Raw genomic sequence first — 17,590 nt, forward strand, 5'->3', positions numbered from 1 at the left:
ATCAGAGCTTGTTCTCGGGAAACAGCCGCCTGCTCTGACGAGGAACAAGCTCGAGGTGAGAGAGAGAGGCGAAAACACGGAACTGTCAGGTGATAAATCCATTGGTAATATAAAGAATTGATTAAAGCCACTTAGTTGAAAAATTGGAAGTCATTCCTTTGGTAAATAGATGGAGTTTTGGCTGTTTCCTTGTTTTAAAGACGTTAATACAGACTTATTAAAAGTCAAGATGAAATTAACCAGTCACTGTGACGGCCGTTTATCATCATGTCACGTTATGCTTTGAATAACGAGGACGACTGAATACCATTAACCAGTTTAATCACAAAGACAGAATGTAACAACATTGATGATTAAACCAGCCACAGTCGGATCGTTATTAAACTTATGAACTGCCTTTTAAATGGAAAGCTTCCTTTGTGCAGAGTGATGTCTCTGACATGCTTCCATTAGCACTTCCTCTCTTCTCCTTTGTCTCGGTTTCCTCTGTCAGGATTTCACTTTTTATTAATGTTTGGATTACTGGGTCATAACAACCTCTCTGCCGGCTGCACTGAGAGATATCACTTTATAATCGTGTTTATCCGAATCCAATCTTCTCATTTGGTCATATGCATAAAAACTGTGCACATCCTGCCGCGGCCGACTCGGGGCTTCCCCTCACTTCAGCGCCTCCTGCAGACGCACTGTGCCTCCTCTGAAGCTGGAGCTGTGTGGGTTTGCTCCCTGGAATCGTGTCCAAGATTGTTTCCTCGTGTCTTGATTACTGCTCAACTTGGAGATGATGCCTCTGGGCTGCATGTGACACACGCGTCAATACATTAGAGCTGCGTCTTATCCGGGGACGGTGATGGCAGCAGCGGGGGTACCACAGCAGTCAAGTGGAGGATAAAACTCAGTTTTGCAGCATCTGTTAGCACAGTGAATTATCCAGTGTGCTGCTTTAGCTGCAGGGGCAGATGAAGAAGTTATGCATAATTCTCTAACTAGGCCACAGGGGAGGTGGTGAGGGAACAGGGCTGTTGAGGGGTGTACTAGTGGTGGTGGTGGGGGGGTGATGTGATTGTCAAGACATGCAGAATTCCCACTTTGTGTGAGCTGTGTGAAAGGAAGAGAGGGAGGGGGGGGAGAGAGAAAAGGAGAGAGTGAAGGAAGGGATGAAGAAAGAGAGCGAGAGATGAAAAAGAGTAAGCCACTGCATCAAAGCGGGGCAGACTTGAATGCCCTCGCTGATACTCTGAGTAAAAACAACAATATTCAGTAGCCGTATAAATCTGAACTGCAGGGTTTGAGCACCCCCCCCCCCTCTCTCTCTCTCTCTCTCTCTCTCTGTCCGTGATACTGCAGAACTGGGGGAAGGACTTCCTCTCTCTTTCTCTTTCATGTGTTCAGCTCCGTGCAATCCACAGATAACAGGCAGGCATGCATAACACACACACACACACACACACACAAACACGAGGAAAGACACAAACACACACCTACCACACACATAAGCTCCCGTGTCCTTTAAGCACACTGAGAGGTGAGTGTGTGAAAGTGCTGAGAATGTTTTCAGGTTACTCTGTAGTTCAAACGCTCACACAGAAGCGATGAAGAGGAGGAGGAAGAGTGGAGTGGGGGTGATTCTGTTGCTATGCAACCAGACTGCGCTGTTTGAGAGCGTAACTATCGGCTCTGCACTGAGTTGATGCAACGTGTGACTACACATACACACAAACACACACACACACACACACGCACATGCACAAACTGTGGGAATCTGCAAAAACATTCCACCGGCTGATTCCCACCATTAAAATGTTTGACACGTGCACCATCATCATTATTATGCCAGAATCTTCCTCTCTACTACATGCGTGTGCGTGTGCATGTGTTCAGAGGCCGGTGCACTGATTGGTCATCACAGATCCAGTGAAAGTGGACAGACTAAAGCTCCTTTCCTCTGTGTGACAGCCTCGGCCTCCGGGGATGAGAGTTTGAGCACGAAAATGATCCAAAGCACATTGTAAATTCAGAGCGAGCGCCATTCTCCTCTCAAGTGACCCACCAGAACAAATCATACAAACGCATGAGTGGCTCTTGTTATTAATTTCTACATTAGCTTCATGTCCCACAGTGCTATCTGCCAGACGTGGCGGTTCTTTGCATTTGTATGTTTTAAGTAGTTTCTTTGTCAGTGGGGAGAATCATCCCTCACATTCCAGCTCATACATCCACACTGGGCCCCAGTGTGCTGAACATACAGCCAACCCACTAGCTACTGCTTTACCATCTTCAAGTCATTCATCTGGTTTCATGAACTGGTTTTAGATTCAAGATAAATACACCCCACAAACATTAAAAGCTCACTATGTGTATTTCGTTTATATATATATATATTTTGATCAGTTGTCTTTAAACATTGTGTCCGAGGACTTTTTTCACTAACGTATAATCTGACACGAGTAAAACTAATTCTCCTTAAACCTTTTGTAAATGTGTCAAACTCTGTAGATCACTCAGAGGCTTAACAAAGATTAAGCAGCGTGATATTTTCTCACAGAGAAATCCCCATGCTGTGCGATGTGTGCGCTTCTTATGACTTTACTCTTTCTAATATTCTGTTGAGGTAAGTGAATTCATTCTGACGCAGGAGGACACAGAGAGAACAGACAAAAAATAATGTATTAACGTTTCTCACTCAATTGCTTCCATGTGATATTAAACCTTCTTTAAGAGGAGGTCAGAAAAAGGATTATTTGAAAACATCAGGCACAGACAGAGAGAGCCGGCTACAGACAGACAGTGGTGGCTACAGACAGAGCCCAGGCTGCATCAGGGCAGAAACATATTTTTAATCTTCTTCCTTTTGTTGGAAATTGGATTCTGTTAATCAGAAAAATGCTGAATATTGGATCTGCTAATCAGCCGCAGGCCGATAAAGAGCCGACCTCTTATCAGCTCAGATTGTCCCTCCTTTCCTTTTTCTTCTCTGTTGATTAAACGTGTCATACTCCGCACTCCATCTCTCCCCCCTCCAGTCCTCGGCCTGTGCTTCCAACCTTTTCCTCACCACCAGCACCAGCCTCACCCTCCTCACCCTCCTCACCCTCCTCACCCTCCTCACCCCACCGACCGTCCACCCCTCCCCTCCAGCGCTGGTCTTCAAAGCAGCAGCTCTGCATCTCTTGAAATATAGATTATATTGCCTGTGGGAATCTGTGTTGCTGCGCAGATACGTTCACTCACTTGGTTACACACACAGACACACACACAGACACACACACACACACATACACACACACAGACGTATTCAAACTCTATTTCTCTATTTCAGTTTCTCACAATGATTCATACACACAGACACCAAACGTTTTTTCTCTCCTCTATATGTTCTTTTGCAATAAAGTCTCTAGTCTTGCTCCACTTAGATGTTATGAGCTGCTCCGTACTGGAATGAACTGCAACTAATAACTTTCTCTCCCCCCCTCCACAGTTTGCCATCTTCATTCTTTTAAGCCTGGTTCCTGTTTGCTGATCCTGTCCTTGCACGAGATAATGGACGCCAGAAATAACGTTAATTCCGCTGGTTGTGCGCCTCCACACTTTTTAAACAACATGGACAAGCTCGAGCCCAGGATGTGTGAACAGGTCCGTCCCTACAGACGTCTCTATCCTCCCTAATTAATGGGGGAGCGAAGAGATTCTCACATGGCTCCTGGAGGGAGGTTGCTGGAACTTGCTGGGACTTAATTCTGCAGGAAACTATGGAAAAAGCTCTGTGACTGGTTTGTAAAAGACAAAGAAGCAAACACAAGCACAGGTGGGAACAAACCAGTGCCCAATCAGTTCCATTTGTTTCTTCTCTGCATTTTTCTCAGTGGTGACATCTGTCAGCACACGTCAAGCGCAAAAATGACAAGGAAAGGCGTCGTGTTAATGAGTGACCAATCAGACAAGCATATCAGAGGCTTTAGTTTAGCAAGTTAGAGTCCCAACATGTAAAGATGGATGATTGATGGGAACGTTGTTAGAATTTGGATTATTCATTTTGATCCATTGTGGTGGGAGCACTCACAAACCAACATTAACATCCGAGTGGATAAAAACATTCACAGAGATGGTGCATTTTCATAAATTAATATTTTATCACCACTCATTGTCCACTCGCACAAAAAAAGTCATGAAGGCCAAAGACAACAGACTCGACTTCTCCACAAAACAACACAACCGACCTTTTTGCTAATTGGTGACGGAGAAGTAAACACAAAACTGAATCGATGGCACAAATTGAAGCAATGTCAGTGAAAAACATCGAATTGAGGAAGATGAATTAAGTGCATTTTGAGGGATGAAAGGTTTTCAAGGGAGGGAGGCTCCATTTCCTGTTGATTATTACAAATGATTTAGAGAATAAGTTTGCAGTGAATATTAAGCAACGTTTTCTTTTTGGGTGTCTTCCAGTTTTCTTAGATTTTTGTCCAGAACATCTGCTTTCATACAAACTACATTAACCTTTTCCCTATTTAGGGGCTATTTAAATTGTATAACAGCCTTCAGGGGACACACTAAATTATTGAACTTATATTACACTAACCTCTCTAATGTGATGGCAGAGCCTGCTTCTCTTTGGCGAGACATATGATGTCAGGTAATAATGATGATGATGCTATTCGCGGCTGCTTCTCCAGATGTGAGTCAGTCGTGCTGAAAATTGCATTTGATAAAAAACGGCAGCTACATGTGTTTTGAAATCACGCTCACCCTGACATGACGGGCAAACAGCCAGAGGGACCCCGAGAAGAATATGTTCTTTTATCCTAGAAACAAATGAATTGCCATTATATTATTTTTTTTATACATATATATATATATTTCGCGTTAGGCCATTTACAGACCAGAGGCAGGAAGTTCCCCACTCCAGCAATAAAGCTCCACTTTGCCAACTCTCTTTACCACTTTAGTCTTTTCTCATTTCTCCATCGGTTTGTCTTCCTCTGCCCACCTCTTCTGGCGTTTTCCTCGAATCCATTTGAACCCGAGTGGCGGTAACTCCAAGATCACGAAAAACATCTTCAGCACTTCTCAGCCCATCAGTTCAGAGATTCTTCTCCAGAGAAAATGGGCCAGTATATCTCAATTGTGACCGCACTGCTTTGGAAACGTCGCCCGGGGGAGGAGGGGGGGGGGGGGGGGGGGGGGGCTCCATCACTCACCCTCCCTCCTTCTCAACCACTCGTCGTTTCCTTTCAGTCGTCCTCGTTCGAGCTTTCTTTCATTTCCCATCATCCTTTCTTTCATTATTGATTAGTTCGAAAACCTCTCAAATCCCGAAGAGTTGACCTGCCCTAGCTGAGTGTGTGAGAGTGTGTGTGTGTGTGTGTGTGTGTGTGTGTGTGTGTGTGTGCATCTGCCCAAACCAAGTGGGAATTCACTCCCCACTCTGCTACATTGACATCAGCGGTTGCCGGGTGTGTTCATAACTACAGTGGCCCTGTTGTCTGGGTGACAGCCATTATGTTGTCAGGGAAGCACTCAGGCTAATGGAGGAGCCATATTAATGATGATGCTCTGTGTGTCCCCCCCCCAACCCCCCCCCCCCCCCCCCCCGCCCTTCCTTCTCTCTCTTCTTCTCCTCCTCACCCGGGCCTACAGATATGCATACATTACTAATGGGCTTTCATAATAAATGGCTTCTTCATTTCCAAGACGCCAGCTATCAATCGATGACACTTTGTACCTGACCTCCTTTTCTGTTATTCGTTTTTTTTCCCGACGGGCGCTCAAGGCTCGACCGCACAGACGCCGACGCAGCAGCTCTGTTCACCTGAGTCACTCCGTCTATCGATTCAGGATTTCTCCGAGGCCGGTTGTTCCCTGTGAGCAACGAGAAGCAGACATCGGCCGGTTTTAATACGCGTCAAGGCAAACACACTGCAGATGGAAGTCATCATCAGTCATCACATGGGTTTATCTCCGTCGGGGGGGGGGATGCTGCCAGAGATTGAAAAGCACTGGCAGCAAAGTGTAGTTACATGTGTGTGAGTGTTGTCTTGGCTGTCAGCTGGTCTCGGTAATGGGAGTCAGTGAAAGGGGACAACACTGGGAGGTGGATGAAAGGATGATGGGGGAGACGGATGGTTATCTATTCAGCAAGTTGTGTCCCAGTGTGTCTGAGTGGGTGCGTGTGCATGTGAGCGTGCATGTTTTCACATTTCTTTCTTTAGCCACAGTCCAGCGGCAGAGGCTCAGTGGATTGGAGACCCCTAACTTCCCTGTGTGTGTGTGTGTGTGTCACAAATCAGCAACTGGTGGTTGGAGAATACACAGCGAATGTGTGACTACTGCTAAACATGTGATACACAACTGAAAGGTTCCGTGTGTTTACACAACCTATACCGAGGATATTCTTTCATTTTCTGGCGTCACTGAACCCAACGACCACAATCACATTATGAGGACGCACAAAGAATCACCTTGGTCAGTCAACACACGTGTTCTCAGGTTCAATCACATTAAAGTTGAGTTGTGTTGCAAACATGGAGTCAGCATCCAACAGGGGAAATACTGGAGCTAAAGAAAGAAAGAACCTCCAGCTGAGGAACTCTGTAGTAATGAGGGTTCATTAATGACTGATCCGTCCAATCAGATCTCGCCTGCTCCCAACAGGCCACATTCTAATGAGTCCATGTGTAACTGCTGTGTTGCTCAAGAAAAAAATATTATAAAATACATTTTCTCCGACATGTTGAGCTGACAACAACCGGCTGAAGAAGCAGATAAGTGATTCCCTCCGGATGGAATCAATAACCGTGGCTCGTCCTCCGGAGGCTGAATTTAAAGACCGACCGGGTCACAGCAGAGAGACTGAGCCGTCCCCTCACAGAAGTGTCCGGCCATTAAGAAGTAGCAGAGGATCCAAAGGGTGGAGCCTTGTCAGACCTATCTCAGGACTCCTTAGACCCCGGTGATGAGTTTCCTATCTGGGCGACTGAGCTGCAGTAGACGCAGCAGCTTAGAATGTGACACACTGGAAAAAATAGATACCTCCCACTCATAATTACGACTGTGATTGATTTCTATGCCTGTAAAGCTGCACCGGACGTCACGTTCTGTGCAGTCAGACCTGGACGTGGTGTAAACAAACCACCAGTGGAAAGCTATTCCCATGGAAATGGAGCAGCATGAGCCTCCTGCCCAGGACGGCTCCTTGAACAGCTCGCCTGCTTAAACGAAGCTGAAGTGTTTGATGGAGCAGAGGCACGGGGGAGCGGTTTATTACGTAACCAAGGCACTCCAGGCTCCATCATTCCCCATTACAGCTCAGTGATGTTCAGATCACATGACTGGGGAGGCACCAGCAGTCATCTGAAACCCCATCTTGTGTTAGTTTAGCCGTGTATCTGGGAAGGATGATTGTCTCGGGACCATCAAGGGCTACTGGTTTCACTCTGTGTGCTGCAGCAGCTACAGTGAAATGTCCTTGGCTGTTTGAACCGTCAAGAGCAATAATCTAAATCCTAACCCCCTAACCCTATCTGATCGAATGACTGATAATTAAGATGGCACCTTTAATGCATTTTGATCCAACCGGTGATCTCATTCAGCCAAATCATGTGGTCGCTGCCAAACTGTAAATCTGTTCTCCTCTCTCTTGCTGTTCAGGTCGAGTCCAGCTGAGTCTGGACTCCAGGGGTTTCTCCCTTTCCACAGGGATGACATCACCAGGAGTCTGAGCACCAAATGGACTTTATCTCTTGTTATACACAGCAATAAATTTAGTTCTTTTTTTCTACTGGAGTCTCTCCAGAAGAAGGTGTACAGAGCCAATTTGGAGATCCAACACATATCTTGCAGTTACTTTGTTAGTGTTTCTTTCTCCCGGTGAGATAACAAGCCTCTGTCTGACTCGGTGGGAGCTTCCTGTCATCCCGATAAAACGTGCACGTTTTTAGATAACGGACATTCAATCTCATAATAATAGGTTAGCTTTAAGTAAAAGAACGAGTCAATACCAGGGAGAAAAAGACCAACTGAAGGTTTCAGGTCCCTTCTGTTCACCTCTACATCCCAACAGTTAAAACACAAGAGGCCACAGTTCCAAGGTTTGTTGTCTTTCAGCTTTGTGCAGTTAAGGTTTTGTTTCTATCTGCTCTACTCGTCACTGAGGTCCCTCTATCAGGTGCACCTCTGTTCAACCGGCGAATTGAGCCGTGTCTGGGAAACGCCAGGTGCTGGAGCAGATGTGGGGGATTAGCCGGTGGAAAGGTACCAGCAGATTACACCTCCTCTCTGGCCCGCTCCCACTCCGACTGCAGATAATCAGCTGAATTACAGGAGCGACGGCTGGACACGGAGCAACAGCAACAACAGCACATGCCGATGTACAGCAGGGAAAACTGCTCAGGACTGCTGCTCGCTAATATCGGCTCTAAATACAAATTCTAAATTATAGGTGCTTGTGATTCTTGTCATCTCATGTGACTCTCGGAACCCTGAACCCTCAATCTACCGTCTGTAGGTTTCATGTTCGGGTTCTTGAGGTGATTCTATCATGGGGAGAAATTTCACTGAGCACAACAGATCTGGGACTAATTAACTTCTCGTGGAAAGCTCATGCAGCATTACAGAGATGAAAGCCAGGGGAATTGAATTGTACGAATTAAAGAAATGTGATGCAGAGGATCTGCTTCTCTCTGACAGGCTGGAGGATTTCAACATCCAGAGCCAACAGCGTCATGAGTTACAACTCCGGGGAGCTGGGGAGGCCAGGCTGACCTGACAGACTCACTCCAGTGATGAATATCTAAATAAGCTCCCCTCTGAGTTCTTCAGATCAACCTCTGCCATCCCCCCCCTCCCATCCACCTTCATCAGCTGCCTGATGCCCTCCTCTCCATCACTGCCCACTCGTCTACAGTGCCTTAAATCAGCTGTCTTTAGAAAGCAATAGATTTGTCATTATTTGGTCCACGTAACTTTCCCCTTGTAACACCTCGCCGCTCCCCCACTCCTCCATCTCCCCCTCGGTGAAGGACGGTGGAGGTTAGAGAGCCGGTTCGTAGCCTGCGGGCAGACCAGGCTCTCAGCGCAGGAAAGACGAGGCTGACGTTTAAGTGCATCTCTCTCCAGTCGTGTAGCCACTGAGCCTTTAAAAGCTGATTCTACTGTAACCTACGTGCAGAGTGAGTTTGTTTTGTGGGAGGCTCGTGGCCACACAGGTTTTATCTGAACATAAAGATGCTGATGGTAGATATAGATTTCACATTTAAAACCAAGGGTATGAGACACAGTTACTATGTCACATGATGCATATTCTTCAATATTTAATCAAAATAACTTGCTAAAAACCTGTAAAATATGAAAAATATGTGAATTCCCCCCTGGTTGCAGTATCTTATATCCCAAAATTTCAAACAATTCATTTCAGGTAAAAGTTGTTGATTTGAGTGACTTTGACTTTAGTGTAAAACCTGCTCTAATGTTCACGAAAAAATTATCCTTTGGCCTAAACAGGTCAGCCTGATTCTGGACAGATGGGCCAGTGGGAGCCGAGAGGACTCTGAGTCTGAGGCGGAGAGTTATTTGGGGGGGAGGCAGAAAACAGGGGGAGGGCAGCCATTTAAAAATATGATGTGAAGATATGGTGTCTCTCCCAGGGGGAATAAAAGAAAGTTGACCAAAGATGCACCACAGACCAACAAACACACCCACATGCACCAAACACAAACAAACACACCCACATGCACCACACCAAACTGCAGAATTCAGCCGGAGTAGAAAGCAAGTCCGAGTTTGGCAAATGTGAAGACGACCTCGATGAGAAACTTGTGCCGAGAGTTTGTCCAGGAACAGAAGGAGCGACAGAACGGCTCCACTGAGGAGGAAGAGCTCATTAAAGTGAAAGTGACTTCTTACTCAGGGTAAATGTTTCCACTGCCACAGGTAGAGCTCTTCATTAAGCCTCTGAGAATATCTGCTATGGAATTAATAGGAAGATTTAATTTACGAAGATGTTAAAATCTCTCTCTCTCTCTGGTAATGTGGGCTGTGACGGGGGAATTTGACCAATCACAGGTCAGTTCAGAGAGAGGAAGCTCCTATTGGTATTCCATTTGACACACGTGCATCTGGCTATGTTAAAATGTTATTAAAAAAATCAAATTTCCATCTGTATATTTCTGTCTCAAATCCAAACCCACAGCACCGCCTCCCTCTTTTGTTCCCCTCGTTCCTTCCAGCCATGCAACTACCTCGCTCATTACATTTACGATCAGTTAATCAGTCAATTATGTTTTCCAGTTCATTTCTGCCCCATAAAGTATCAGTAAATTGAATGTTCACAGCGACCGGCAGTCCAAAACCAAGAGAGAAGTATTTTTCCTGGACAGCAGGTCTCTCAGGAGCAAAGTGTGCGAACCCCCGGTCACGGCCCATTAGTTCCACACAGTTCCAGACATTAACCTCCATCAGCAACTCTTTTCTCTGCTGCGCCTGCTCCGTGTCTGCAGCCCTTTGAAAACTAGATAAACAGGAGTCGCTGGATTACGCTCGTCAGACATAATATTTAATGTCAGTTTTGTTACCGAGCAGGGATTGAGTGGTGAGTGTGTGCGTCTGTACTTCAGCAGCAATAAGGAAAGCTATACTTGTTGGTTTTTTTTTGGTCCTTCTATTTTCCACCCGTGTTCTGGATGAATCACACTCAGAGAGTAGATTCCTGTGGAGGGCACTTGAGTCAGACATTTTCTCCAAGGTGCTGCAGCCTCCAGGCCAGAGACCATTGTGTGATCTATGACATAAAAAGAAAAGTCCATAAGGAACACATAAACAAAGCATGTAGTGTTACTTTCAATCACAAGGGGACCTGAGAAACGCACAAGGTGACGAGCGTGATATTGTTATTCCCATTTTCCAGTTATTTGTCAGTGAAAATACATGTAAAGTGTTTTTAGAGGCCTAACTCATGAGCTTTTATTTTTAAAAACCCATGCGCTGATTGAGGAATCTGAAGTTTTAAGATGTAAAAACACCAGATGATGCTTCTGCCTGGCCACTCCACAGCAACTTTTAATGGTCTGACTCAAAGTCAACTGTTTGGAAGGAAGAAAAAAGGTTGTGGGAGAAGAGAGGGCGGAGAGAGGAGGAGACGGAAGAACAGAGCCACCACAGGAGAAGAGGGAGGAATGATACATGTTCCATCGAGGAGAAAGAGACAGGGAGGCGGACAATGGGGAGGGAGGGGGGCGAGATGAAGAGGAGAAAATAGGCGGGACATTGAGAGAAGGGAGGAACGGGGGAGGAGGCGAGAGGGAAAATAGGTATCATGGAGATGATGGAGCATTTAAAAAAGGACAAGGGGGACTGCAGGAGGTGGAGAAACACAAAGACACACATTTGGCAGGTGGAGAGGAGGGAGGGCCAGTGATGGGGTGGGATGAGGAGAAGAAGGGATGCTGCTGGGAAGAAGATGAAAAGTGATGGTGGGGGGCCAAAAGGAAGGCAGTTGGATTGGAGGCGGAAGGGAAAGAGGTGCAGGGAGGAGGAAGGAGACTTCAGGAAGAGAGAAGGAGTTTGATGGGAGGAAGTAAGGAATCAATGAGTGCTTTCCTCAAACTCAACTGTTTCAAAAATGAGCAGAGTGAGAGGAGGAGGAGGAGGAGGAGGAGGGGGAGGAGGAGGAGGAGGGGGAGGAGGAAGTTCAGGTACACAGAGGAAACAGGAAGCGGAGGGTTGCTTGCATTTATCACAAGGCTACAATGTCCTCGTACTGGCATTTATTTGAATGTCTGGGAGCCTGATGTCTTTCGGCCGACTGTGTGATGCTGAATGCCAAATGATTGTGTCCCTTTACTTCAATATGAGATGGGTGGGTTGGGGTAACGATGGGTGGAGAGCTGGTGAACAGAGCAAAGAGAAGGGATGGAGGATGGAGAAGAGAGCGGCTGTTTGGGCAGGAATAGAAAGGTCAGAGACTCGGGGGGGGGGCGGCGCTGCTGTCTGACAGCAACACACACACACACAGAAAGAAAGAAAGGGGGATAGAAACAACACGGGGGGATAGAGAGACGAACTGAGGGGTAAATTAATGGTGTGTGGGACAGAGCTGATAGAAACAGTTGATTATCCACAGTGAATCTAAAACAGCTAATTATCTGAACAACTGGAGCTAATGGACATGTAGCCCCATAATTACCCTTAAGTATATATATGCTATTATAAGTGAAAGGTCCTGCGTAATAGAGCAAACTCCCCACAGCGTCTTAGTGGGATCGTCTCTATCTGTAATTGTTGTTTGTTACAGCACAGTTTGTCACTGTAGAGACATGTAAACACTGTCAAACTGAACAGAAACACAGCCAGAGAGGAGTTTCAATAAATCCTCAGGGGGGCAAACTCCCCACAACCAATACAAGTATTCACATTTAAACTTTTTCCCACAAAATAAACACAAATTCAATGTCAGTGTTGAATTTAGAGCTGGGACATAAAACAATATCAACGATTTGTTAAGTGTTCTTCATTCTCTGCGAACAAAGAAGAACTTTTAAATGAACAGAAATAATAATGTGACTTTGATCGTGATAATTATGAATATCGATCGGTCATATCGACAAACTGTAATATAGCTGTTGTCTACAAAACTGAGAACAGTCCAAATCCTCCAACAAAACAAGCCTGGAAATTGAAAGTTATCCCATAACTTATAAATAAAATAGAGCTGTTTCTGTAGCTGTGTTGTGCGAAAGCATCCACCGCAGTATTCTACTGAATAAATGTTAAATACACAATTTAATTTCTGCTCAAATGCAAGAAAACAAAGATAATAATCACCCTGTGTCACACAGGACTGGACAAAGCGACCTAGTTGAGAATTAATGTTTTGTTTGTGTTTACAGCTTCAACAACAGACTCCATTGACTCTTGTGGGAATTAATTAGAGTAATATCCATTTTTCTGTTATACTCTTGTTTACCATAGATGCAAATGTGACTTGCTGAACAAAGTTTATTCTTTTGTTGGGTTAAACTCAGAGATGGGGGAAGGGGAAGGGAGGGGGGGGGGGGGGGGGGACTGCATCTCTGAGCCTGGCACCACATCTCATGCTCTTCTTCAGCAGACTGGGGGACTAATGGAATAACAGAGGTCTCCCTCCTGGCTCAGCCCACGTTGTGTTTGATTGAAAAGCCCCATGATGCATCAGTGTAAACAGGTGGAAGTTTAGTTTCCGGTGAGTTGAGCGCGTGTTTGGCGTCATGTGTGGTCGGAACACTGCCGCCATCTTGTGGACAGTTTTTAACTGCAGTGTACAATTCTTACATTCAACGTCCATTCCAATAAAAAAACTGAACAGAGTTCAGGACTGAGACTTTTTAATTGTTCAAGGTTTCAAAAACAGGCAGGAAATCAAACAATAAATAAACAAATCAAATGATAACAAAAATAAGGATGTGGGAATATAATCAGTTTATTTTTTAAGATATGTAAATATAAGATCAAATTCAACACGTTTAAACAGCCAGTTTTTTTTTATAAATAATATTTGGCTAGAATAATCAAATCATTGAATTCAAATGTTATCTCCTACATTATAAGACCAAGTCAACTCGGTTTTCTAGCCAAATTATAAAATGATATATACATATTACATTGTATTTTGAAAGTCCTTCCAAAATAAACAAAAGAACATCATATTTTGATTCGCGTTTCGCACAAATCTTCCAGGATTACGCGGCGCGTCACTAGTTTGAACCCAGCGGGCCCCCGTTGGATGGGAAGCAAGCGTCGCCCTGGCAACGGTCGGTTCCTCACCGGGTTAGCATCGAGGTTCTGATCAACTGACCCGAGACAACGCGTCAGTTACCGTGTTAATCACCGACCCCCGCCGTGATGGCCACGAGCGACCCGTCCGTGTTCCTTCTCACCGTGAACGGACAGATCGAGGGAGCCGACGTGAGTGCCTGCCCTGTGGTTAGCTGCTAGCCTAGCCTAGCTTAGCAGCTAACCCCAGCTAGCATCAGCAGATCATCTTTGTGTTAATCTGATTTGTGTGTCTCGCTGTGCACGTTCACGTCATCTGCTTGTTGTGGTTGTGTTTCAGTTTCCAGAGTACGACAACCTCTACTGCAAATACTGCTTCGTGTACGGACACGACTGGGCCCCGATCTCAGTGAGTAGTCGAGGGAAACACAACACTTGTGTTTACTGTACAAACAGCGAGAGACTGTTGTGTTGATGCACTAAACTTTAAATTCAATCATTAGTTATGTTAACGTAAGTTGTCATATATTGTCCACAACCAGCTACAGGAAACGGAAAACTGCGTGTTTAATACTAGTTGTACTCACTCATTCTGTTATGCATGTACAGTGAAGTACTTTGATCAAGGTCTCATAAGTTTGGTAATAAGAGAAGTCATCTCTAAATATAAATACCTATACATTAAAAGATTATAAAATAAGCACCTTAATCTATGCGCGTGAACTTCGTTACCTGGACGGTCACGTTTACAAAATGAAAACAGAACAATTAACTTCACTTCCATCTGTTCAGGGGTTTAATTTGATTATAAAGTTGCTGAGAATGTTTTCAAGTTGCATTAACAGCGCTGCAGTAAAATATGATTGTTAAGTGCAATAGTTCCATAGAGAGAAGGCTCATTAACTCTAATGTAAAGAAATCCTTTAATATCCCATAAGGGTTAAAAACAACACTATTTAATAATAGAGCTTTTCACAGGCCTGCAGCCGCAAAAAAAATGACTTATAGAAAATAGAGCTCAAGGTTATATATCATCTTCTCTCAAAGTGTTTGTGTGTCTGTTTGTGTTTCCAGGGGCTGGAGGAAGGCATCACTCAGATCACCTGTAAAGGCAGCCAGTCGTCTCACAAACTCATATGGAACTTTCCACTGGAGACAACTTTTAAGAGCACAAACCCATCAGGATGTAAGCAACACAAACACACACACACACACTAAATACAGACTGCACATAACGTGTTGGTAGCTGTTGTCATAAATTATCCATTGATTGGTTAACACCACTGAGGGTCCAGTAAAGGATCCGAGGCCCCTACAGAAGTCATATTCTAAAAGTACAAGTACAAGAAACTGAGTATTCATTTGGGAGTTCCTGTTGATTGCACAGGGCCTCAGCTGGTGGTGAGTGTGTACGGGCCAGATGTGTTTGGCAACGACGTGGTCCGGGGCTACGGAGCAACACACATCCCTTTCACCTCTGGACAGTCAGTATCACCCCCACACATTTCCTCCTCTTTTAATATCAATGAGTAACCAAGGCCTTGTTGTAATAGCAGCCGTGCATTTTGCTTGTTATCACTTCCCAGACACACAAAGACCGTCCCCATGTTTGTTCCCGAGCCCACATGGAGACTTCAGAAATTCACCAGGTGAGACGTGTGGACGGTGGTTCAGCTTCCTCTCTGCGTCTCAGCCGCTGTGAAGCTGAGCTGAGGCACCAGAGTGTTATCAATTATTCAGTGTGTGTCCGTCTCAGGCCTGTTGTGAGAACACGCCACGTCAGTGTGTGATGCTTCCCAGCTGCCGTTGTCAATGCATGGAAACACACACATACACACTAAGATTCTTACTTGTCCATAAGTGCACATCTGCATTTGCAATTTAAGCAGCAGCATCGGAAGCAAAGTGTGTTTTTCCACTTGATCTGGGAAAGTGTGTTTGTGCTCTTTAACTACTGCACTCTCTGTTAGTTGTTTGTACAAGAACATTAACACGTCACTGACAACCGAGAGGGAAGTGATTTAGAAGAGCAAAGTATCTTATGATTGGTTGAATCAATTTATTTACTATTATGAAATTTGTTATAGAAAACAAATGGATCGGAAAAAGTCCTTAAAGTAAAAGGAAAAAAATGGACTTAAAGATCATTAATTCATTATTTTAACTTTGTGTGTATTCTGTACATTATTAACTGTTAAATGACTGAGTTCACTTTGCTGAATCATTTTTTCCCCCCCTCTCGTTTAGCTGGCTGTTGGGACGGCGGCCCGAGTACACAGACCCAAAAGTGGTGGCTCAGGGTGAAGGCAGAGAAGGTTTGTTGTTTAAATCTGAATTATTTATATTTGTGGACATTGACGGTTATGTGTGTAACCCTTCTCACCTTCTCAATACAGAAATAGATGGTCTACTCAACTGAAGCAGACTGATGGCTTTTCTTTTAATATTGTTATTTCATACACAAAGTTGTTTTAATGAGGTGTATATTTGTGTTGTAGTGACGCGGGTTCGTTCCCAAGGCTTCGTCAGCGTCTCCTTTCACATCCTGACTAAAGACATGAGGAAACTGGGTTATGACACGGGGCCGTCGAGTCCCATGAACAAAGGGTCTGATGCGTCCGCCTGGTCGACAGAAGAGCAAACCTACAGGATGTAGGAACACGAGAGACTTTCAGAACTTGTGGCGGTTCTTTTTGGGGCCCTCAAGGATGCCTGGTCCCCCACGATCACAAAAACACGACCCCCCCCCCCCCCCCCCCCCCCTTCTCACACCAATGTTGTAAAGTAAATTGTTCAGAATTTAAGAGTGGAAAAAGTTATTAGATACTTTTTAGTTTTTTCTAAATATTTGCATTTGTTTTATAGTGTTTTTTACTTTTTTAAATAAATGTGTAATCAACACTTCACTTGTTTTCAGTCACTCAACCTCAGCTTCCTGATCACGTTTGGAATTTTGTGTAAAATAAAGAACAGGACGTAGACACTGGAGTTACAGATCTGAAGTGATACACGTTTTATTTTTGAACCAATGCAGCTACAGTTGTCATCATCCAACAGGGGGCGGTGTGCTGCGTTCGTTTGTTTAGATGCCGTTAAAATATCACGGTGACTTTTCCTACAAAACCCATTACACAGAATAATAAGGTATACAGGAGAACAGTATGTTACAATAGTACAAATGATAAATTATATTATACAGTTATAATGCCAACGGGTTGAGCACGTATCCAATAAAAAAAAAAAGCAGCCTGCTCCCAGTACTATGAGAAGAGGAAATAGAGGTTGGAAAAAGAAGACAGGAGGCTGTTTATGCATACAAAGACAGTTCATAGGGTCAGTTAGTCCTCTTGATAAAAGCATAGTGAATACATAGTAACACACAGAGGAGCTCGCTACTCACAGGCCACATTTAAAACCGTGAAACTGCTGCCAGGGATCGGGGCAGAAACTAAATGAAGAACTGCAGTGTGGTGACAGTTTGGGAGAGCGTTGAATCTGATCGACACGGTGACAGGTTCGGTTTGTAATTTTGTTTTTTCCCACCAATGCATCGATAAAACAATCTTTGACATAACCAGCTGGAGTTAAAAGGTTGAGCCGCGGTGAAATCAGGGCCAGTGACAGAGTGACGTGTCCTGGCTGAAGCTCATCACAGTCGCATTTCAATACATAAGACTTCTTTTAGCAAATCGGACTTCGGTCTTTTTTCTTACCGTTTCCAGCTCAAATTGTTTTGCATATATATTTTGTAAGGATTTAAAAACATCTGCTGGTCAGTGTCACATCCATTCGTTCAGGACCCCAAGACTAAAAATCCCCACAGCCCTCAGCATCAACAAAAAATGAA

At 44.6% G+C, this 17,590-nt stretch overlaps 1 protein-coding gene across 1 annotated transcript; it reads left to right on the top strand.

The window, feature by feature from the left end:
* Positions 1-13,725: 13,725 nt before the first annotated feature.
* On the top strand, positions 13,726-16,488 carry b9d1 (B9 protein domain 1). The gene is made up of 7 exons (XM_062407478.1): positions 13,726-13,935; positions 14,084-14,152; positions 14,818-14,929; positions 15,131-15,227; positions 15,330-15,392; positions 15,991-16,058; positions 16,242-16,488. Exons 1-7 carry the CDS (start codon positions 13,873-13,875, stop codon positions 16,397-16,399), a joined length of 630 nt encoding a protein of 209 aa, XP_062263462.1. The 5' UTR covers positions 13,726-13,872; the 3' UTR covers positions 16,400-16,488.
* Positions 16,489-17,590: the final 1,102 nt, after the last annotated feature.

The sequence above is a fragment of the Platichthys flesus genome, chromosome 16, assembly GCF_949316205.1.
Source record: "Platichthys flesus chromosome 16, fPlaFle2.1, whole genome shotgun sequence".
Lineage (NCBI taxonomy): Eukaryota > Metazoa > Chordata > Actinopteri > Pleuronectiformes > Pleuronectidae > Platichthys > Platichthys flesus.

Excerpts from the sequence above, each read along its gene's own strand:
- b9d1 (XM_062407478.1), top strand. The coding sequence starts at position 13,873 with ATGGCCACGAGCGACCCGTCCGTGTTCCTTCTCACCGTGAACGGACAG. Across the intron at positions 14,153-14,817 it reads ACGACTGGGCCCCGATCTCA|GGGCTGGAGGAAGGCATCAC; the intron begins GTGAGTAGTCGA and ends TTGTGTTTCCAG. Across the intron at positions 16,059-16,241 it reads TCAGGGTGAAGGCAGAGAAG|TGACGCGGGTTCGTTCCCAA; the intron begins GTTTGTTGTTTA and ends TTTGTGTTGTAG.